Below are 24,735 nucleotides of genomic sequence, written 5' to 3'. Positions count from 1 at the left end.
TATATTTTAGGACTAGTCTAGGTAGGAGAGCATTCTTATTATTATGGGCCCTTTGTTGTTTTTCTGCAAGTTCTGCTATTTGCTTGATCAGGGTTGCATAGCCATCTTATTGGATTTATTTGCATTTGATTTTTCATGTTATTCCTTCTGCACTGTGGTCTGCCCATCACAGTGTAGGAGGCTTATTTAATTTAGGAGGAAGTTATAGTGTACCCTTGAAGTGTGTTCAGTGGTCATTACCTTTTATGTTTGCTTCCACTAGTTTTCTGGTGGCAATTGGGCCTGCCTGCTCAGAGGGAAGGAGCCAGTGAGGCGCTGGTGGGGGCCCAAGGACCTGATGTGGAGGCTTGTTTCCTGATTCAGGGTATGGGAATGTGTGGTCAGGTGGCCCAAAGTGGACAGGACAATGGGGGGTGGGGCTAGTGGGATGCCATTCCTGAGCTTGGAGGTACCGGTGGAGCCAATCTGGATGGGGGTCGTGGCAAATGGGATGACATTTCTGAGCGTGGAGGCGCTTGTGGAGCTACTTTGGTCTGCCTGGGCCTCTCCACAGGGTTGGGGGGCAGCTGTGAGTGGGACAGCATTCCCCAACCTGGAGGTGCATGTTGAGCTAATCTGGCCTGCCTGGGTCCACACAAGGGGGTGAGGGGTGGGAGTGAATGGGATGACATTTCCAAGCTGGGAGGCACGGGTGGAGCTACACTGGCATGCCTGGCTCCACTCATGGGGGTGGCAGGAGGCAGGAATAGAATGGCGCTCCTGAACCTGGGTGTGTGGATGGCACTACACTGGCCTGCCTGGGTTGCAAGGGGCTGAGAGGCAGTGGTGAATGGGATGACATTCCAAGCCTGGAGGCCTAGGTAGAGCTACACTGGCCTGCCACAGTCCGCACATGGGGGGTTGGGGAGGTGGTTGCAGCGAGGGGGATGGTGATTCCAAACTGGAGGCATGGGTGGAGCTAAGCTGGTTTGCTGCCTTGGGGTATGCACGGGGGGGGGGGGGGGGGGGGGGGGGATGAGGGTGTGGGGGAGTGAGATGGTGTTCCCAAGCCTGGATGTGCGGGTGGAGCTATGCTAGCCTGCTGGTTTGAGTGTGGGCATGGGGTGGAGGGTGGCGGCGAGTGGGACAGTGGCGAATGGGATGGCGTTCGGGCATGTGCCGGTAGGTGGGGTGGTGTTGGTGTGTGGCCACAAGTGGGACACCGTCCACCCATGCATGGCGGTGCCAGTGGAGCTATGCTTACCTGGGTCCCCTTGCCTGCTCATGGTGCAAGATGAACCTGCAGCTGGGACTATGGCTAGGAGGGCTGCTTGAGGGGATTGGGGGACTGGTGGGCTACCCGACAGCGTGGGAATCAGACGATTCCCTTTTGTTGCCCCTTCGTACCCTCCCACTGGAGGTCTGTTAGAGCCTGCTCCTCCTTAGAAGACCCAATGAACCCTTAATATCTTGCCTTTCCTTCCCTGGGAGGTGTGGTACAGTTAGGCATACGTCATATTGACGCCCCTGAAATATAGAACATTTTTAACACTACAGAAAATTCTGTTGACAGAACTGCTTAAAGATATACGTGTAGCCATAAAACCATATGGAAATTAATTATACTTTCACTGTGAGTAGTCAAGTTCTTTTAAAATTTTTTTGTTTAATGATAAAAGAAGCTGCTTTAATTTACTCCCATATTTAGCACTTCCAGTACTGGACTTTTGTAAATATGAGTTTCTATCTGGTGTTATTTTCTGCTGCTAGAAAAACTTGGTAGATCTCTTGAGATGCAAATCTGCTGGTGACAGTTTTTTCAGATATTACAGATCTTTGAAAATTTTGTTATTATTTTTAAATCTCATCAGACATAGGATTCTGGTCTGAACATTTTTCATTTTTTTGTTGTTATTTAGTTTCCAGTGTTTTTATTATTTTTATTTTAGAATATTTTATTTTTATCTATTTATTTATTTTATCTATTTTTTTTTTTTATCTATTTATTTGAGAGAGAAAAGGGCATAGAAGGAGAGAGAAAGGGCATGTCTGGGCCTCCAGCTGCTGCAAATGAACTCCAGATGCATGCACATATGGCTTATATGGGTCCTGGGGAGTCAAACCTGGGTCCATTGGCTTTGCAGACAAGTGCCTTTACTGTTAAGCCATCATTCCAGCCCCAGTGTTTTTATTGTTATTAGCAACATATTTTGTATGGTTACATCATGTGCTGGTACACTCTTTTCCCTTGTCCCTGCCCCCATTCCTCTGGGGATCCTCCTTAGTGAGGTTACAGGGTTGTGAGTTATGCATTGTGCGAGCAGCAGTCAGTTATTTTGGAGGGGAGGAAATGCCTCTGGGTATGATGTCTCAACTTGTGGCTCTTACAATCTTTCAGCCCCCTGAAGCACAAAATTCCCTGAGCTGCAGTGGGTGACTTTTAAATCTACTTCTATGGTGAGCTCTTAGGAGCCTCTTGAACTCTGCTTTGCTAAGTGTTAAGTGTCCTTAGGGTCTGTCTCCTTCAACCTATCTGTCTCCCCAGTTTTGTAGTTTCAGCTGTAGCTTGGCTGAAGTGCAAGGGGTAATTTATCTCCTCTGTCTTGCTACCTTCTGAAGAAGAACAGATTCTTCAATGGAGAGTGAAGTCAGCATAGTTTAAATGGGATAAGAATTATTAATTCAGGGACAATTTGATGTATGCAACCCCTCTTTTAGCCAAAGACTAGTGAGAATGACACTGGAGAGTATAATCGTTGCCTGCATAGAATTTTGATTTGGTTCCCAATTCCAGATATGGGTTCCTTTACACTGAGGGGATACTACAGCCAATCAGAAAGCTATTGGCTAGCCAACAAGGCTGCCTGACACTATTGCACCGGCATGTACATCCTGTCAGGGTGTTTGTTTCTGAGTAGCATAGACTTCTGGTTGCTAGACTGTTGTTGGCCACTTTCTTCCAGTAGCTCATGTAGCACTTTCCAGCACTAGATTGTCTAACTATCTGGGGACTGCCTCTCTTCCAGATTTTAGCCAGGTCTCTTCATGTTCTGTGTTGGCAACATATGGTGTCTTCTGCAATAGGGTCTTACATTTTGCCTCCCACAGGCAATCAAGTACTTTGACAGAAGCCTTTCTTGTTTTGAGGACCTCATAGGTTTCCCCAATCAAGAGCTCATCGTGGTTAGCATTTGATTTCTGGTACTGGGAGTTACAGGCCAAAGAAAAAAGAAATTAAGCTCTCCAGAGCCCTTATTTCCAGGTGCTCCCTTCTGTTGAGGGCATATCTTTAGTCTATATCCAAGAATAAAGGTTTCTATGGTACCAGTTCATTTTGGATTTAGTTTTGTGTTCCTTTTTCTCCAACCACCACTTCCCAAGCCCTACCATCCCTATGGTCTGGGCCTTGAGTTGCCAATCAGGTATGTCAGCAACTTGAGCTGGTCCAGTTTAGAAACAGCAGATAAGTGAGACCACGTGGCATTTGTCTCTCTGTGATTGTGTGAGTTCAGTGAGTATGATCTGTTTCATGTCTGTCCATTTTTCTGTAAATATCATTGTATAGTTTTTTCTTACTGATGAGTAGGATTCCATTGTGTAAAGGTACCACAACCTCATTATCTATTCATCCAATGATGGGCACCTGGGTTGATTTTGGTTCTTAGCTATAATGAATTAAGCAGCTGTAAACATGGCTGAGCAAATATCTCTGTAGTGAAGAATGAAGCATTTAGAATAAATGCCCAGGGGCTGGAGAGATGGCTTAGCAGTTAAGCGCTTGCCTATGAAGCCTAAGGGCCCTGGTTCAAGGCTTGATTCCCCAGGACCCATGTTAGCCAGATGCACAAGGGGGCACACACATCTGGAGTTCGTTTGCAGTGGCTGGAAGCCCTGGTGCGCCCATTCTCTCTCTCTCTCCCTCCTCCTCTTTCTCTCTCTGTCATTCTCAAATAAATAAAGAAAAAAAAAATTGAGTAAATGCCCCATAAGGCAATGACTAGGTCTGTTCTATACTCCATGTTCATCTTTTTTCAGGAATCTCCATATTGATTTCCATAGTGATTGTACAAGTTTACATTCCCACCAACAGTGGATGAGGGTTCCTCTTTCCCCATATCCTTGCCAAAATTTGTTGTCATTTTATTTTTTAATTATTGCCATACTTGCTGGAGTAAGTTGAATCTCATAGTTATTTTAATTTGCATTTCCCTAAGGTTAGGGTTGCTGATCATTTTCTTAGGTGTGTGTTAACCATTTGTATTCCTTCCTCTGAGAACTTCCCATTCAGTTTTCTAACCCATTTTTAGGAGTGGGTTGTTTGATTTTTTTAATTGTTTAGTCTTTTTGAGTTCTTTGTAGATTCTAGATATTAGTCTTCTGTCAGTGGTATAGCTCACAAAGATTTTCTGCCATTCAGTGGTTAATCTATTGGCTCTGCTTATGGTATGTTTGTCTGTGCAAAAACTTTTTAGCTTCATGAGATCCCATTAGTTGAGTGATCATTTAATTTCCTGGGCTACTAGGGTTTTGTTCAGGAAGTCTTTCCCCACTCCTATATTGTAGAGAGCTCCTCCTACTTTTTCTTCCAGTAGGAGAAGAATTTCAAGTGTTAAGAGGTCTTTCATTCATTTGGACTTGATTTTTGCACATGGTGAAATGAATGGGTCTAGTTTCACTTTTCTACATATGGTTATCCAATTTGTTCAGCACCATTTTTTTGAAGAGACTATCTTTTTTCCAGCCTACACTTTTGGCACCTTTGTCAAAGATCAAGCAGCTGTACTTACTTGACCCAAGTTCCAAGTCTTCCATTCTGTTCCATTGTTCTATGTTTCTGTTTTAATGCCGGTATCCATGCTGTTTTTGTTTCTATAGGTTTGTAATATAGCTTTAGATTGGGTATGGTGATACCTCCTGAGATTTTTTTTTTCTGAGAATATGTTTGGATATCTGAGGCCTGCTCCCATTCCATATGGATTTTGAGATAATTTTCTCTATCTCTGTGAAGAATGATGCTGGAATTTTTTTTTTTTTTTTGGTCTTGAATTAAATCTGTATATTGCTTTTGTTAGAACTGCCATTTTTCACAATATTAATTCTACCTACCCAGGAGCATAGGAGGTCTTTTCATCTTCTCAAGTCCTCTTTGATTTCTTGAGGTTTTTTTTCCTATGTTTTTATTATACAGGTCTTTCACAGCCTTGGTTAGTGTTATTCCAAGGTATTTAATTATTTTGTTACTATTGAAAATTGTACAGCCTCACTTGTTTCTTTCTCTGTTTATTTGTCCTTTGCATATAGAAAGGTTACTGATTTTTGTGTGTTGACTTTGAATCCCATCACATTACTGAAGGAATTAATCACCTTTAGAAGTTTTGAGATGGAGACTTTCAGGTCACTTATGTATAGGATCATGTCATCTGCAGATAGGGCTAACTTGACTTCTTCCTTTCCAATTTGTATCCCTTTTATTTCTCTCTCCTATCTTATTGTTTGAGATAGGACTTCTAGTACTATGTCAAAGAGCAGTGGGAAGAGTGGTCACCCCTGTCTTCTTCCCAATCTCAATGAGAACTATTTGAGTCTTTTTCCATTAAGAATTATTTGGGTTTTAGGTGCTTTATATGTAGCCTGTTGAACTATAAAATCTCCATGCCTATTCTTTCCAGTGTTTTGATCATGAAGCAATGTTGTATTTTATCAAAGCCTTCTCTACATCTATTGAGATGACCATGTAGTTCTTATGATTAAGTTATATATGTGGTGTATAATGTTGACCAATTTCCATATGTTGAACCATCCCTGCAACCTTGGGATGAAGCCTACTTGATTGAAGTGGATAATGCTTTGGATGTATTGTTAGATTCAGTTTGAGAGGATTTTGTTCAGCATCTTTCCATCTAAATTCATCAGCTATATAGGCCTATAGTTTTCTTGTGTCTCTGTCTAGTTTTGGTATTAGGGTGATGCTGGCTTCATGAAAGAAGTTGGGGAGGATTCCTTGCTCTCTGATTATGTAGAACAGTTTGAAAAAAATTGTTTTCAGTTCTTCAATAAGGGTTTTATAGTATTCATCTGAGAAGCCATCTGGTCCTGGGCTTTTCTTTTGGGGGAGGTTTTTGATTACCTTTTCAATCTCCATGGATATGATAGGTTTGTTTAGGAGTTTAATCTGCTTTGAGTTTAGTTTTGATAGGTTGTATGTGCTGCGGAATTCATCTGTTTCTTCCAGAGTATCCAATTTTGTGCAGTAGAGGTTTCAGAAGTATGTCCTGATGAGTTTTTCAATTTTCTTGGTGTCTGTTGTGATCGCTCCATTTTCATTTCTGATTTTGTTAATCTGAGACTTCTCTTTTTTTCTTCTTGATCAAATTGATTAGGGGTTTATCAATCTTATTTTTCAGAGAACAAGCTCTTCATCTCATGATTTTAAAAATTGTTTTCTTAGTTTCCAATTCATTAATTCATGTTCTCACTTAGATTATTTCTTATATTTTCACAGACTCCAACTATGATGGTGCTGGTGCTTATTTCTGTTTTGTTGTCAAGTAGGTTTTGTTTTGTAAACTGTGGTGCACCTGTGTTTGGCACATACATATTTATGGTTGTAATATTCTCATGTTGGATTGTTCCCTTGATGAGTAAGAAGTGGCCTTCTTTGTCCTTTTTGTTTACTTTTGGTTTGAAGTCTATTTTATCATATAGCAACACCTGTTTGTTTCTTTTTTCCATTTGCTTGGAATATCATTTTCCATCCTTTCACCCTGAGGAGGTGTCTGTCTTTATTAGTGAGGCTGTTTTTTTGTGTCCCCTTGTGTATCTGGCTTATGTGGGTCCTGGAGAGTTGAACTGGGATCCTTTGGCTTTGTAGGCAAGTGCCTTAACTGCTAAGCCATCTCTCCAGTCCAGAAGTGTCCATTTTTTGATCCACCTTGTCAACTTTTGTCTTTTGATGGGTAAGTTAAGGTTGTTAATGTTGAAGGTTATAATTGTGAGGTTTAATTTAATCCCCGCCATGATGGGGTGCTTTATGGTGTTTGTTACTTTCCTAGGCTTTGTACTTTTTGAAGCCTGATCTATTTTTACTTATTGTGATCTTCTTCTTGTAGGCTCTTGAGATTGGTCGTTTGACTCTCCTGTGTGGAGCATTCCCTGAAGTATTCTCTGTATGTTTGGCTTTGTGTTCATATAATCATAAAGCTGACTGTTTTCATTGAACATTTTTCTTTTACCATCTGTTATAAGGGATACTTTCACTGGGTATAGCAGCTTGGGTTGGAAGCCATAGCTGTTTAGACTTTGATGGTTCCATTCCAGGCCCTTCTGGCTTTCAAGGTTTCCATTGAGAAATCTGAAGTAGTTCTGATGGAATTGCTTTTGGATATAGTGAGTTCTTTCTCTCTTGCTGCATTCATCACTCTCTCTTTATTTCCATTTTTAAGAGTTTTAACTATGATGTGCATTGGAGAGTTTCTTTTTTGGTCCTGCCTGTTTGGTGTTCTGTGATCTTATGTGGATGGACCTCTTTTTTGAGAGATTTGGAAATTTTTCTTCAATAATTTTGTTGAATATGGTCTCTATGCCTCTGGCCTGGATTTCCTCTCCTTCTGTTATGCCCATCATCTGGATGTTTGGTCATTTTAGGATATCTTACAGTTCCTTTGTATTTTGTTTACATGACTTTTTGAACTTAGCAAAGGTTTTGGTCTCCTGATCAATTTCTTCTGTCTTGTCTTCCAGCTCAGAGGTTCTGCCTTCCACATGAGTAACTGTTACTGAGGGGTTCTAGAGAGGTTTACAAAAGCTCTATTTGATTTTTGTTTTCTGTTATGGTTTTGTTCCATATCCATGATTTTTCGAGTTATAATTTCAGTTCAAGGTCTGAATTTCTTAATGTTTCCTGGAACTCATTCTTGCATTTGATCAAATCTTCATTATGCTTAATCAACTGGTTATTGAGATCTTCCATTTGTTGACTCACTTTCAATCCATTTATATCTATTTTGAGGCTTCTAAGGTTTTATTCAATTCAGTTAAGCCTAGTGTCAAAAACTAAGTGCTCTAAGAGATGATTTCCTCAATTTCGTTGATGTGATTGTTGGTTTCTTGATGGTTTGCTTCCATTTTGATCAGAGTCACATTGATTGTTGTGTTTTCATTTTGGGATTAAATTTCTGTTGATTTCTCTATGATTTCATTAGAGGCTTCCACTGTGGGACTAGGCATCCTTGGTAGAGATCTCTCAGTTTTCTGACTTTTGTTGTTTTTTTTTGTATTGTAGCCTAGTTTCTAATCCTATTCCTGCAGTCTGAAAATTGTCTCTAGGCAGAAACCTGGAGCACTTGTAGGGCTAATTTGATCCCTATTTCTTAGAGCTTATGGAACTGCACTGGCTGTTATCCAGCATGTGGAAACAATAGTTCCATGGATTTTGTCCAAAGCCCTATCATATATCACAGGAGCACAAGTCCAGGGTTTGTCACTATATTGTGGTTGATAGTGGAAGTTTTTGTCACGTTATGTCTCTTTATCTTGATGCAAAAACACAGATTTCACCCCAAAAGGAATAACAGTTTATTCTGCAGCCTAGTCAAAGTGACTATGGCCCTGAAACACATATTTAGGTTACCCTAAATACCATATTCCAACATAACACTTTTGTGAAGTTTTTATAGTAATAGAAAAAAAAAAAAAGAAGGCCATAAATGCATTGGTGGAACCATCAAGTAGCCAGGTTCAGCAAAGCAGGGAAGTTTCTGTGATGGGCTTAAGATGTTCTTTGATAACATTCTTACACTTTAGGTGGGTGGAAGCTAATCTGTTGTATACTCTGTTAGACTTAGAGCTCTCCATCTATGCCCCCTCTTTCCCCGACCATGTTAACCATGAGAGTCTCTGACTGCCTGGTGGTATAGTTGAGTATACCTCTGCATACCACCCAATCCCTCCTTACAGAAGTTTCTCCATTCCTCCCATAAAATCCCACATGCTTTTGTTCTCTTTTTGGCTGTCCTGCCACTGGTATCTGCATTCTACTTTTCTCCCCCTCCCCTCTCTTTGGTGCATGTTACCCTTATCTCCCTACCCTCCCTTTGCTTTCTTCCCCTCCCCCATTATAATGAAATCTTAGATCCTAGAAACTGTCCATCTTGGTCCTCCACTGAGAACCCTGAAATCTAACACATCCCTAAAAGATGTACTTAGTAGTTATAAGGGTGAATATCATATCAATCACAGAATGGAGCAATGGGTGGGCTACTAAAGGGAATAAAACTAGCCCCAGATGACTTAGCTCTGGACCTGCAACATCCCAACTCTTCACAGTCATGAAGCTCTAATCATTCATCAGCTTTTAAGAGTCTTTAACCCAGGTGAGGCTTTCTTCCAGTAACTTCAGTTCACATAATCATCAGGTGCTTTTAGTCATTTTTTTATTGATTATGATGAGTATATTGTTTGACTTCTGTCACTTTAAGTCCTTGTAGGAATACTTCTTTTTCTGTATAATTTTTTATTTATTTATTTATTTGAGAGCAACAGACACAGAGAGAAAGACAGATAGAGGGAGAGAGAGAGAATGGGCGCGCCAGGGCTTCCAGCCACTGCATATGAACTCCAGATGTGTGCGCCCCCTTGTGCATCTGGCTAACGTGGGACCTGGGGAACCGAGCCTCGAATGGGGGTCCATAGGCTTCATAGGCGAGCGCTTAACCGCTAAGCCATCTCTCCAGCCCTTTCTGTATAATTTAATACCTACTAATCAACTTGCTATGACCATGTGATACTCTAGGTGTTGCATATCTAGCAAATATAATGATGGAGTAAGGTTCGCTGATGAATTGACATTTCTTGGGAGCACAGAAGGAGGAATCTGAGGATGTTGGAGGTTATTTAGAAGAAAGTTTAAGTGAAAGAAAGTAGTTAAGTGGAAACTGGAGAGGTCTGAGAGTAAAACACTACTAGATATTCAAGGAACAGTATAGTTAGAGCAGGTCCAACAAGGGGGAAGAGTATCAAGAAATGAGGTAGAAGCAAGAGGAAGGGCAGGCTGGATAATGTAGGACCTCATGGGCAGTTATAATGATTTTGGCATTTAGTGAGGGTAAGATAGAGGTCATTGAGAACATTCTGAGCTGTAGTGCGGCATGATCTGATTTCTGTCCCCCTAGGTATTTCTCACAATCAGCTGGTTTGAAAGCTACAGGTCTATGTTAGTAATGGATTTTGTTACTAATTCCATAGTGAATTATAAGTCTCCTATTTCCTTTTGGATTTCTTACACATCATCCATATTTGTGTGTGTGTATATGTGTGTGTGTGTGTGTGTGTGTGTGTGTCCTGCTCCTTACATATTATCTTTACATCTTAGCTAGGTTTCTTTATCCATGTATTTTATTTTAATCTGTACTTTCTCTTCAAAGGCTCCCTGCTTTTCTTGCACATAGGTCAACTTTTATTGTATGTTATTGATGGCATCAGCAGATGTTTCCTGAAAGTTTATTTTCTTCCTATTAACACATATTTTCAGAGGTATGAGGTTCTATGTTCTACAAGATAATATACTCTTTACTTTGGGATATAGTGCTTTTTGTGAATTGTAAGGTTTTTATTTTTCTTTCTACACATCCATCTTTTAATGAGGAAAGTTTGTGTATACACTGACTGGTATTTGCTCCCAAACAAGTGTATTTCTTCCACATTTAAGTCTTAGAATGTCTCGTCTGTCCTGATTCGGTATTTGTTACAAGATTTCTAGAAACATTAAAACATATTTATTTATTTGAGAGAAAGAGTATATATATATATATGTATATATATCTATATATCTCTATGTATCTTGCCTTTGCATGAACTCTAGACACAAGTGTTACTTTGTACTTCTGGCTTTATGTGAGTACTGGGGAAATGATCCTGCACCAGCAAGCTTCACAAGCAAGCACTTTAACCACTGAGCTATCTCCCCGGCCCCAGATTTTTTGTTGTTGTTGCTTTGTTTTTCAAGGTAGGGTTTCACTCTAGCTCAGACTGACCTGGAATTTACTATGTAGTCTCAGGGTGTCCTCAAACTCATGACGATCCTCCTACCTCTGCCTCCCCATTGCTGGGATTAAAGGCATGTGCCACCATGCATGGCAGCCCCAGATTTTTTAAACAAAATTATAAAATATGTACTCAATAGGAAAGGTTATATAAAATATTTTTAGAGTTTAAATAATTATAACATTAGATTTCTTTTTGAGGCAAGCCCAAGAGATTGGCCTTTTTTATGCAAGAGAATGAGAGTGGCGGTAGGGGGGAAGAGCATGAGAGAGAGAAAGAGAGAGAGAGAGAGAGAGAGAGAGAGAGAGAGAGGGCATGAGAGAGACAATTGGCGTGCCATAGCCTCCAGCCACTGCAATCGAACTCCAGATGCTTGCACTCCCTTGTGTGCATGTGTGACCTGGTATGCTTGTGCCACTTTGTGTGTCTGGCTCACATGGGATCTGGAGATTTGAACAATGAGTCCTTAGGCTTCACAGGCAAGTGCCTTAAACACTAAGCTATCTCTCCAGCCCAACATTTGCTTTTTAATTATGAAATTTGTAATACATAAGAAAGGCTATATAAAATATTTTTAGAGTTTAAATAATTATAAAGTGAACACTTAAGAAGCTACAACTCAGGTAGAAAAATGTAACCTACCCAGCTGGCCAGTGGGCCTTTGTGTATCTTCTCCCACCACAACTCATCCTCTAACTTTGATGTAGTATTATCCTTGTTGTGTGATAATCCCTCCTCTGCTTTTGCTTAGTTTAGTTAGTGCTGCCCACATCATTCAACACAATTTCTACTAGACTCTACTAGACTCTGATAAGGAGGCCCTTATTTGCCTCTACTGCTTTAAGTACAGGGACTACCTCTTACACATCACTTAAATTCTCCTCCTTTGGTGCTCTGATTGAGGAGCTTTTTGTTTCCTAGTCAATGGAGAAAGAGGGATGGAACCATGGAAGAGGAAAAAAAAAAAAGCTGGTTCAAGTATTACTTCCTAAGAAAATTATCCTCAAATGTAGAAATATTTCTGGTCCTATTTTTTTTCTGGTTGATATAAATAATGAATTTCAAAAATAATATCACACAGTATATTCACTTAATGCCATTTTCCTGGTTAAACATTGCAAACATGTTTTGCAAGGAGAGAACATTCTTTGATATCTTTGTCAACAGAATTTAGGAAGTGTTACTGCATGAACTATACTTGTGGCTTACATACTTTCAAAACCTAGCTAGGTTTTAGAAATGAATTCTGCTTTTCTATTATCTCTAAATGTGAGTTTAGAGATCTATGTTCCTGAAAACTCCTTTATGAGACAAAGATAAAAATATTTAGTCATTTTTTGGTGCACACATGAAGTCCTCAGAAAGCAGAGGCAGGGTTACTTGAGCCCAACCTGAGCAACATAGTGAGACTCTCATCTCAAAAAAAATTTGTTCATAATAATGACTGGTCAGGAGGGCTTCAGAGTCCCTCAAAGCAATAGAAGCATTTTCCATGTCTCTTCACTGCCCACCAGAACTAGATGCTAAGACCCTGTTGCTGAAAACACCCCATGCTTTGGTAGCAGAATACAAAGGAATCAAGCTGGAACTGGGATGGAAGCTTCCTTTCTGTAAGCTAGCTCTTATAGTGCCAGAGTGCTATGTAGGCTGCTATGGGAGAATTGCCATCAAATTCTTTCTCAGCTATGATCCCTACAGGTTACACTACTAATCAGCTAGGTAAGGTGTGCCTATTGATACAATAGTAGCAAGTCACAAAGAGTCTTATGAAGAAAATACATCAAGGCAGACTTTTCTGGTCTCCATTGCACACCAATTACTATATCTACTACTGTCCAAGCCACCTGGGTGCTTGTCATATGCTTGAAGCCCTTTTGAGGATAGGAGTCTTGCTGGGGATGAAGCCATTGAGCCTAGGGTTCTGCTGCTTCCTCTCTCAGTTTTCCATAGGTGGTGGTGCTCCTGGGAGAATGGTATAGGTCTTCCTGATTTGGATAAAGTATAATGTTACTTTGGTCGCTTTCCAATGTCTTGAATAGCCTCTTGTCTCCTTGGGTTTCAGTATTTCTGCATCTGTTTTACCTGTTAAAGACCCTTTTTCTTTGTTCAACTATAATATAATACCTCATTTAAAATGAAACCTTAGGAGAAAATTGTTTCCAGGAGTATGTATCACCAAACCCTTCCTGAGATGTGTCCTCTTTCTTTAATATGGAGTGAGGAAATAGGAGACCAAAGTAATGAAATTTCAATATATTCTTTACAGATATATGGCTTAACAGCAATATATGTATGAAAACAACAGGAATATTTTTATTTTAGATATAGTTGGAAGGTTATTTTCCAGTGTTGAATTGTCAAGATATATATATATATATATATATATATATATATATATATATATATATATATATATATTTGATATCAGTGTTATCATTATCCATTGGATGAGCTTCATCATCCTTCATCTCCTTCTCTCAATTTTTATCATGCAGCAGAACAGAGTTCTAGATTCTCCATACCTTATAGCAGTGGACATTTTTGCCCAGATAGAGTTGTAGCATTCAACTTGCACTTCCAAGGGATTTGAAATAGTTCAAGAAATAATAAGTGATATCAAGTTTGCAGGAAACTTTCATGCTAATTTTAATTATACCAATTGTGTTTTATTTATTTATTTGCCAGGAGAGGTAGAGATAGAGTATGGGCATGCCATGTCCCTCTAGCCACTGCAAATGAACTCCAGATGCATGTATACTTTGTGCATCTTGCTTTACATGGATACTGGGGAATTCAACCAAGGTTATTAAGTTTCCAAGCAAGTGCCTTAACACAGCTATCTCTTCAGCTTTAATTGTGTTTCTTAAAACCTTGGTTTATGTATTCATTCCCACAAAACTGTGGTGTGTGTTTGCACGTGTGTATATGTGCGCACATGCACTTTATGCATGTGTATGTGCCTCATGAACACTCATGTGGAGGCCAAAGGAGAACATCAGGTATCCTCTGTTATCACTCATCATTGTTTCTTTGAGATGGTGTCTCTCACTGAACACAGACCTACTGTTTTCAGTCAGACTGACTGACCAGGAAGCTGCTGCAATCCTCTCAGTCACTCTCCCCACAGGACTGGGGCTATAGGTACGTGTGGCCCTGCCCAGCTGTTTACATGGGTGCTGAGGATTGAATGCAGTCTCAGGTCCTCATGCTACTGTGGCAAGCACTCTTACTTACTGAACTATTTCCCAAGCCCAAAACTGTGTTTTTTTAAAGAAACTACTTATTGACAAATTCCATAAATATAGATCATGATCATAATCCCCTCCCAATATTCCCTTTCTCCCATAACCAAATCCCCCTTCTACTGAATCCCTTTTTCTTTCTAACTAGTCTTTTTTTCTGTTTTGATGCCATTATTCTTCTCTCCTATTAGGCAGGTCTTGTGTAGGTAGCATCACCCACTGTGAGATAATGATAGCATTGTAAGCACTCCTCCCCTTCCTTTGGCTCTTACATTCTTTCTGCCACCTCTTCTGCAATGGTCCTTGGGGCCTTGAAGGGTATGATAGAGATGTCTCACTTAGTGCTGAACACTCCACTGTCACTTCTCAGCATTTTGGCCATCTTTGAAGCACTCTAGTGGTCGCTGCTATCTGAAACAGAAGCTTCTTTAACCAAAAATGAGAGCAGCATTAATATATGGGCATAAACAAGTGTGTAGAGGGCAGTTTATTTAGTGATAATATGCTCATTTAGCCAAGCAACAGTAGTAGTTTCCCCCTTAGGGTTTATGACCTCCTTAGCCATAGGCTTCAAAACTGTTTTAATGAAGGGTTCCAATGCTATAAACTTGGAAGTCACTGAATTATACATGCAAGTACATACCCACCACATTTGACATTCTCTAGTGTTTCCCATTATAGGTTGTCTTTATTTAATATGATAATTCTATATTACAAAAATGGACCTTCTCCTTAAAATACTGTTGTTCAACTATCATTTACATTTGGAGAACTTCAAGTGATAGTCTACTTTAGAATAATTTATGGTATAATTTATTTAGACTCAGTGCTTTAAGGTATAGGATCATCACTGAAGTTGATAACCATCTTGCTGCATGGGGCTGGAGAGATAGCTCAGTCCATAAAGCACTTATTGCACAAGTATGAGGACTGAGATCTGAGCCCCAGAACCAATGTATAAAATGTCAGTAGTCATGGTGGTACACAACAGAAATCCTAGGTCTACAGAGGTGGAAAGAGGAGGACCGCCAGGGCTTGCTGGCTCACTGGTCCAGCTGAATCAGTGAGCTCTGGTATTAGGAAGAAATGCTGTCTCAAAACATAAGGTGTACAGTGATTGAGGAAGCAACTAAAGTTGACTTCTGGCCTCCATATACATGCACATACATGTGCACACATACCTGCACAGACACACCCATATGCATATGAATATGCATGTATACATGTACATAAACCACAAATATGAACACACAAAATAATCTTGTTGTTTGCTATATTGAAATTATGAGCTCTTATAGTTGTCATCACCAAGACTGATTATCCACTCCATAGAACAATGTAATTCAAAGATATTAAGTATTCCAACTTAGTATCACACCATGTTTAAACAGAATTTGAAAGCTTAACACTCTTGCTATTATTTTCTGGCTTAATGGCTATACCATGCATTTATTTTAAACACTGGTCCTATGAAAGTCTCCAATAACACATTACTCAACTTTATTATTATTATTCAGAAAGAATTAAAATTCACTACAGATAATGGTACAAACATAATTTTTATATGCTTAATTTTATCATTTAATGTCTAGCTAAATCACATATACTTCATTATATTCTCTGAAATTAACAAGGACATAAGACAAAGTTAACTTGAATATTCATGTTAATTATCTTGAAATAATATTTTATTTTAGAATATTATGTTTTTGCTTGCTAAAACATAGTTGAGTAAAATTGTTCCAGTGTCAGATATTTTTAGTAACTTTAATTCTGTAGTTTTCAGTACAGAAAGTTCCCACTTTTTATTCTATTCTACTACTATTGTTCTAGAATATAAATTTAAGAATATATATTGTCTTTTCTACAGTGTAAGCATTACAATTTTTACTTTTCTTCCATTAGTATCGAATACTAAAATTAGAGTATTCCAATTTAGAGATGGTTTTTTCATTGGAAAAGTCTGTCCGGTCAATGCGAGAACTAGGACTCCCAACCTTGCTCAGCCAAGACTTCCTACAAAACAAGCAAACAAAAAATGGAAATTAGCATGTAAAGTACATATGGAACAACTGAAATGATTCCACAATGGATAATAACAAGAGTTTGCAATTACAAAATGACTTGCATGAGATGTGCTATATAAATTTGTTTACATATGGAATAAAAAGTTACAATAAAATTAATTACTTCGGATGCTAACTGAAAGTTAATATAAATAAATGAATAAATAAATTTATTTATACTGTTTATATTATTCTAAGGATAACACAAACTATAACATGTAACTAAATATGAACAAAGAAAGACTAATAACAAATTGAGCAAGTCAATTCCTGATGATGTCATGAGTAGAAATACTCCCATCTCTTAAAACATGCCCACCACCATTACCGAGCTCTTATTTTCGTATATTCAGAAAATGTTCACAAAGGGGTCAGCAATTAAAACAATTAACCATTATTTCTTCATTATCTAGCACATACTGGATGGTTCATGGTCACACGTGTGTGTGCATATGTGCATATATACATTTTATAGAGAATGTGTTACTGAAAGAATAAAGCATAAATATGATTTTCCAAAAATATTAAAATAAAATTAGAGGAACATTTTTATTTATTCAAATATTGTTTTTACCATGTATGTTAGCGGTTCATGAAAAAGCATAAGATAATTATTCTGAAAACGTTCTTATGCTTATTTAGAGCTGTGGTTATCCTAGCAGTCTGCTTAATTTATCCATGTGAATACTTAACTCAGATGCTTCTTATATAGTTTAGACCTGTTGGATACATTGTTGATACCTCAGATAATGCTGTAAAATATACTTTCTCCTATTAGTCATTAGTGGGGATGATAGATCCAGTGATACCAAAGACAGGTTAAAAACGAGGCTGTTTTATATAAGTTTATATAAGTTTTATATAAGTGGTAACAAATGCCAGTTGTAAAAACTTTCTGTGACTTTCCTCATATCCTCAGGTATTTCATGTTGTGAAACTACTACTGTTTTCTGCTGTGCAATTCAATTGCATATAACCTTGGATACCAAGAATATATTCTGGGCCAAATTTTTCTGATTACCTGAAAATTGCTCTTAATCAGCTCAGAGGACTCTAATGATCCAAATTGCCATTATGCTTTTTAGTCTTAACCTCCTTTGTTCTTATTTTTGATTTTTACTAGGCATGGTTAATTTTGGCTTCTTTTTCAGAAGCTAGCCCATCAATAGTTACACATTTCTTTTTTTTTTACTCAGGTGAAATCTTACAGATGGAAATTTCATGTGTGGAAGAGTTTTTGTGAAAAACAGCTAACATCTTTTATTTTACTAGCCAAACCTTGAACCCTTCTAGAAAACAAAGGCCAGAAATACTCATGAAGCTGCCATTTTATGAGCACTGTTTGCTAACTTCTTTACATGTATTACTTTCTTTACTCTGCATGTGAGCCCTCTAAATCACAGCTAATCATTGCTCCCAACTGAGAAAAGAGAGAGCAAGAGAGTTAAGTAGGATGCTAAGTGGTGATGGTGAGAGGTTGTCAGGTTCTGAAGGTATTTTGGAGGTGTAAATAGATGTGCTGACAGATTGGGCATAGGAATGAGACCAGAAGAGCATGAAGGATGACAACTGGAGTATGTGGTGTGACCACAAGACACCAGAGAGGGTATGGTGAAGACTAACCTTAATCTTCTACATCCTCTCTCCCTTCCTCCCTCTCCCTCCCTCCCTCTCTTCCTCTCTTCTCTATAACTCTTGTATATTAGTTATCTTTTTCCTCCTTCTCTCAGTGGGCACTGACCTGTAATTCCCAGTACCAGCATGGGGCTATCATCCACAATGAGCTTTTGATCAGAGAGACCTACAAGGTTTCCTCAAAGACAGACAGATTTCTGTCAGAGTACTTGATGACCCACCAAAGGTTAGTGGTAAGACCCTACTGCTGAAGACACCTTCTATGGTTGACATGTAAAATGGAATGGCATGGCTGGAAGTTGGAAGAGTCAGTCCCCAGACAGTCAGCACCAGAAGGTGCTACATGGGCGACTGGGGGAAAATGACCAATATCTGTCCAAGCAACTCATGGTCTAACTTGCTTAGCAAGTGCAATAGTGGCACACAGCCATAGTGGGGAACCAGCTGCTCTTGATTTGGCTAACTGATTCCGTCAGTGGTATGGGACCCATAGCTGGACCTGGAAAACAAGTCAGAACCATATCCAGACATAAGCCCACTCTCCATTAACAAGTACCAGCAATCATGGGCTACAAGAGGGCCTACACCTATTAAATTTTCTATAAAAATGTAAGGGTTATCTCATTTGTCCTGGTGCTAACTTACTCTCCATTGGAGAATCTGCTTCACTTTTTCAGATAGATGTAGAACCTAAGGAAAGAGCCACCCCATCATACCTCAAAAGGGCCCCGGCTGAAACGAAGAAAAATTGGTGAAACAAGCAAGCAAGGGTGCTGTTTTTCTGATGAACCGGATACCAGCACAAGGGTGAAGGAGATCAACACAAAGAAAAATCAACTACTACCAAATCAGAGATCCAGAGACCCAGAAGCCCCCAACACCTCATCACTGAATCAAACCAAAAATGAAACCAACATGGCTCAGGGAAATTTTGTGGAAGAGGGGACGGGAAGAATGTTGGAGCCACATGTTGGGTCATGATATGCAGAGACATTTATCTTACCCATAACTGTGGGCTAACTCCACAATGCATGACCCATACACCTCAACAAGGTGAGGCTATGGGGAGGCGGTAGGTCATGGATGAGCCTAATAATGGTACCAAACTGACTGTATTTGCTGAATACAAATCTAATTAACAAAAAAAGAAAAAGAAAAGTAAAAAATGTGTCTTTATTTTGAATGGTCATTTTCTTCTGCAACTTTTAGTGAATAACTTTATTTCTCTACATATTTCAAGTACAACTCTTACTATATTCTAAACTTGTGTAGGTGCCTGAATCTTTCCTAAGATATTCACATAAGCTCCATGGAATCTTTGGTTAACCTCTGAATCAGTATCAAACTTCTTGGTTATTATAGCTGTAGAGAATGTTTTAATTTCCAATCACCCTGCCATTCCTGCCTCATTATACATCTATGTTAAAATGATCTTTTCTGTCTTACATAATCTACCATATCTTAGCACAACCCATATAGATCTCATGAGATCACTGCACATCCTCCTTTAAATCTGAAAAGAATTCAAGGGGAACTTACATTATGTATTAGTCACCTTACTTGTCACTGTGAAAAACGCCCAATAGAAACCATTTAAAAGAAGGGTTTATGTTGGCTAATGGTTTCGAGTACTCATTGCTGGGCAGGGCATTATGGTGGAAAGAGTATGTATCACAGAATCTCTTCACTTCACTGTAGACAAGAAGCAGGCAGACTTGGAAAATCCCAGTGCCAACTTTCCTCAGTTAGGCCCCACCTCCTAAAGTTTCTAGAACCTCCCAAAATAGTGCTATCAGCTAGAGATCTGGGCTTTAACACATCATTCTGTATGGGACATTTCATATTCAAACCATTGTGCATTCTAAAACCATTTAATTTATTAAGATGAAAATTGTCTCTACTTTATTCAAGCCTTTAAGTTATTCACTAAAATTTTATAGTTTGCTTAATTCATGTCCTCTATATTTCTTAATAAATGCCTATTAGTTGTACTCTATTTTTCTTCCTATTAAGAAAGACATTTTAATCTAGTATATAGGGAATCTAGTGATCTTTTATACTGTAATCAAAAACTGGTAGTATCATCATATTCTTTGGGCTATCTATGGTTCATGTGAGAATTATTTCATGTATTCTTTCCAGAATTGGTTCTGTCATTGTGGTTGCACTGACTGACTGATTTCAAACTGCAATTTATGTCAGGATCTTTAGCAATGTTTTTCTACTTAACCTGCCTTCCAGAGAGTTGCAGCTGTAACTATGTAGAGAGGGCACACAGTGGTAGCACAGCCATAATACTTTTCTCTGGCTCCTGCAGACTACCTATTAGTTTATGAAACTCAATAAATATTGAGACATCCAGTTAACCATGCTCAGGGAGTGAAATCAGAAAACAGCAAAAGCTGAGGACACCCAAAATCTATCAACAAGAAAAGAAAAGGTAGCTGACTCCCTGTCAGGAGATGAACACAATGGCCAGAACCTAGGTGAAACCACAGAAGAACTGGTGAGATAAGCAAGAGTGCTGCTTCCATGGTAAGCCTGACAACCTGCACCAGGGTGATAGAGACAGACACTGAGGATCTCAAAATGCCCCAAAGTAGAAATCCAAAGGCTGCTGAGAACTCAACACTAAAGTACACTTAAAGCACATCCACCAAGGCTCAGGGAAATTTGTGGAAGAGGGGGCAGAAAGATTTTAAGAGCCACAGAGTGGGAGGGAATATACAGAGGCATTGCTCCCCTCATGACTAGCTGCTGTCACAACTCATAACCCATAATCCCATAGTGAATACCAGAAATCCCACTAAGGAGGGCCCTCAGTGGAGTGGGGTCATAGAGGACGGGAATGGTACCAAAATATAATGTGTACATGCAAAATTTCTACTTATGAAAAAAGAAAGAAAAAAGAAGCATGAGAGCAGGAGCCAAAGAAGCTGCTCAGGAAACTAATTTTGAACATAAAGACACAGTACTTTCAAAAAATTTACATGATTAGTTCTATCATATAGCACTAATCAAAAAAAATATAGAAAGGGTGGCAATGTTACCAGATAAATTAGACTGTAGGACAAGAAATATTATCAGAGATTTTTAAAAGGCCATTCAAAAATGAGGATCTGAAGAGTCGAACATGGGTCCTTAGGCTTTGCAGGTAAGCACCTTAACCACTAAGCAATCTCTCCAGCCCTCTGTATTGGTTTTGGCTGAATGTGTATATATTGCTAAGTTGAATTTTAGAATTTGCTAGTAATTTGCTCCACTTACTCTACTACTTAAATACTTAAATATCAGGCAAACTCAATACCTAGGGTCACTTCTAATATTTCTCTTGGAGTACAAGAGATACACCTGGCACCTTAAACACCTACATTGAAAATATATAAAGTCAGATTTACACAGCTAATAACACTGCAGATAATGAGAAACCCCAAGCATCAAATTAACTCAAGATGCAAAAATCTCTACGTTAGCTACTTGTGGCCAAGATGGCGACCGCCTAGCTGTGCTGCAATTACCGGGGAAAGAAAGGCAAGAAATTAAGGGTTATCAGGGTCTTCTTGCCAGTGGGAGGGCAAGAGCGGGGAAAAACAGGGAATCACGGATCCCTTCTGGGGTGGGTAGTCTACTGCCCCATACAGCTGCCGCACCCCACGCCCCAAGCGGCTGTGTTCTGATCGCCTGCCCGCCAGCCTGCTGTGCTGACTGCGTGGGGATCTCTGCCTTGTGCTCTGTCCGCACACGCCAGCCCGCCACACTGTGCTCGGTTCGCACACCCTTGGAGACCATCTCCGCTGTGATTAGGCGGCTGCCAGAACCCCCGCTGCTGTGCTCTGATCCCGCGCCTGCCGGCCAGCCTCTGCTATGTCCCGATCCCGTGCCCGCATCAGCTGCCTCTGCACTACAACTGCAGGTGCAGCAGGCCCAGTCCCACAGCAAGGTCCACACAAGCCCACACTGAGTCACTAGCGCCAGCTCAGGTGCCATCACCTACATGTCTGATGCCACCCATCCCCAACTCCCCTATGGCAGGACAGCACAGACTGTTTGCAGGTCCCAGTGTCCCCAGCCAGAGTTTGGGCAGCTTCAGGGCTTGCTACCTCAGTCCCCTTCCAAACTCGAAGATAGGCAGCTTTGGTGCATTACTAGGTGAGAATTCAGGCAACATTGGTGCCCCTGTCAGGCAGTAGATAGGCGACTTTGGCAAGAGAGAGCAAAAACCCAGGCTGCTTGGCAACTGCCCCAGGCTGCCTTGGAGTCTCATTGAGCTAGAGCCCAGGCTGGTCCACTCACCTACCTGCCCATACACTGTCATGGGTAGACCACAGAGCAAAAGAAATACCATGAAAAATCAAATGCAAGAAAATCCAGACAGATCACCCAGTCCAACAAGGATTATATCTAACCAAAACATAGAAGAATGTTTAGGATCAGAACATCAAGTGGAAACTATGAGCAATGCAACCCTGACCAACCTACTGCTAGAACTTGCAGGAAAGCTACAAAGGTCAGATAATCGTGTGGATGCTACCATCACTAAGCTAGAGCAATATGATAAGACATAGGAAGGAATTCAAAAAGAGCTAAGAGAGTTGAGGGAGAGTGAAAAAAAAAAGAGGACCTTAAAAGTCAGCTGGCCACACTAAATGAAAACATAAAAAAATGCAAGGATGATTTCCAAGAATCATCAAGAAAATCAGAATATGAGGTGAAAAGGGAGCTGGACAGAGCGATGGAAGTGATACATAGGAAAGTAGTAGAAAATGCGAACTTAATTGAACAAGTCCAAAACTCACTAGAGACTCTCAAGAATAGAGTCAGTGAAGTGGAGGACAGAAACTCTGATCTGGAAGAAAGGATGGAAGAAACAGTTCGAGAGTCCAAAAATTAAGTTCAAAAGTTCCTGTGAATAGAACATGAGGGAATTGTGGGATACACTTAAGCATCCTAATATCAGAAATCATTGGAATACCAGAATACTTGGTCCGGGTGAATGATCTTTTTGATATACTCTTGTATTCTGTTTGCCAATATTTTGTTGAGAATTTTTGCATCTATGTTAATGAGGGAGATTGGTCTGTAATTTTCTTTTTTTGTTCTATCTTTGCCTGGTTTTGGTATCAGGGTGATGCTGGCCTCATAGAAGGAGTTTGGTAGAATTCCTTCTTTTTCTATTTCCTGGAAAAGCTTAAGAAGCAATGGTGTTAGCTCTTCCTTAAAGGAAGAGACCAGAAATCTTAACCTCTTTGTTGATAGAGGATTGGGTTGTTATAATAACTACTCTTGCATAAATATTCGGTGCTGAATTTGATTGAATGTGTACAGTGTTTAGTTCAATTTTAGAATCTACCTGTATTTTATTGTACTCAGCCTACTTGAATACTCCCATAGCAGGGAAACTCAACCCCTAGGAACACCTTTGTAGATACTCTGAGAGCCTTAAGAGCCACACCTAACACCTTAAGCTTCTATCCCAAAGATATCTACCATCAAATCAATTGATACAGCTAAGAATAAAAATTGGGAAAGAGGTGCCAATGCAGATACAGGAAGCCTTTAGAACCCTAGTCAGACAAAACCTGGAAAGAAACTCTCCTCGCCATATTATAATCAACCTACCAAACAAACAATTCAAAGAAAAACTACTGAAAGCAGTTAGAGAGAAAAATCAAGTTACCTAAAAAGGCTAGCCCATCAGGATTATAGCAGATTACTTAACACAAACTTTAAAATCCAGAAGGGCTTGGAGTGATGTATTACAAGTTCTGAATGGTAACAACTGTCAACCAAGGTTACTTTATCCCACAAAGCTATCCATTCAAATAGACGGAGAAATAAGGACATTCCTTGACAAAAGCAGGTTAAAGAAGTATTTGAAGACAAAACCAGCTCTACAGAAAATACTTGATAGACTCCTTCAGGCTGAAGAAAAGGGAAAGCTCACATATAAGGAACCTGGAAAAACAAGGAATACTCAAATACTAGTTAACACAAGAGAGCAAAGATAGAACTGGAACCACAAAAAAAAAAAAAAAAAAAAAGAAGAAGAAGAAGAAGAAGAAAAGAAATGGCAAACATAAATACACACCTTTCAATAATATCTCTTAATGTCAATATCCTCAATGCCCCAACCAAAAGACATAGGTTTGCAAACTGGGTCCAAAAGCAGGAGCCTACAATTTGTTGTCTCCAAGAAACTCACCTTTCTACAAAGGATGGACATTATCTTAGGGTGAAAGGTTGGAAAAAGGTGTTTCAAGCAAATAGGCCTAGAAAACAAACAGGGGTTACTATCCTAATATCTGACAAGGTAGACTTCTGTCCAACATTAGTTAAGAAAGATAAGGAAGGTCACTTTATATTAATTAAGTGCACACTCCAACAGGAGGACATTACAATCCTAAACATATATGCACCTAACACGGGGTCTCCCAAAATTCATCAAATAAACACTATTAGAACTAAGGTCACAGATAACACCAAACACAGTGGTAGTGGGTGACTTTAACACCCCACTCTCATCAATTGACAGGTCATCCCAATAAAAAATAAACACAGAGGCATCTGGACTAAATGAGGTCATAGAAGGAATGGACCTAACAGATTTATATAGGACATTTCATCCAAAGGCTGCAGAATATACATTCTTTTCAGCAGTACATGGAACATTCTCTAAAATAGACCATATATTAGGACACAAAGCAAATCTTAAGGAATTCAGGAAAATTGAAATAATTCCTTGCATTCTATCTGACCACAATGGAATTAAACTA

At 39.5% G+C, this 24,735-nt stretch overlaps 1 protein-coding gene across 1 annotated transcript in view; it reads right to left on the bottom strand.

Annotated features, from left to right (window-relative positions):
• Positions 1-14,730: 14,730 nt before the first annotated feature.
• Positions 14,731-24,735, bottom strand: part of LOC101607877 (acylphosphatase-2) — a 293,986-nt gene continuing 283,981 nt past the window's right edge. Inside the window, exon 6 of the mRNA XM_045148393.1 lies at positions 14,731-16,277. Coding sequence (XP_045004328.1) covers positions 16,163-16,277 — 115 coding nt within the window. The 3' untranslated portion in view covers positions 14,731-16,162. The remainder of the gene's footprint in view (positions 16,278-24,735) is intronic.

The sequence above is a fragment of the Jaculus jaculus genome, chromosome 4, assembly GCF_020740685.1.
Source record: "Jaculus jaculus isolate mJacJac1 chromosome 4, mJacJac1.mat.Y.cur, whole genome shotgun sequence".
Classification (NCBI taxonomy): Eukaryota; Metazoa; Chordata; class Mammalia; order Rodentia; family Dipodidae; genus Jaculus; species Jaculus jaculus.
This window is presented reverse-complemented; position numbering and strand designations above follow the sequence as displayed.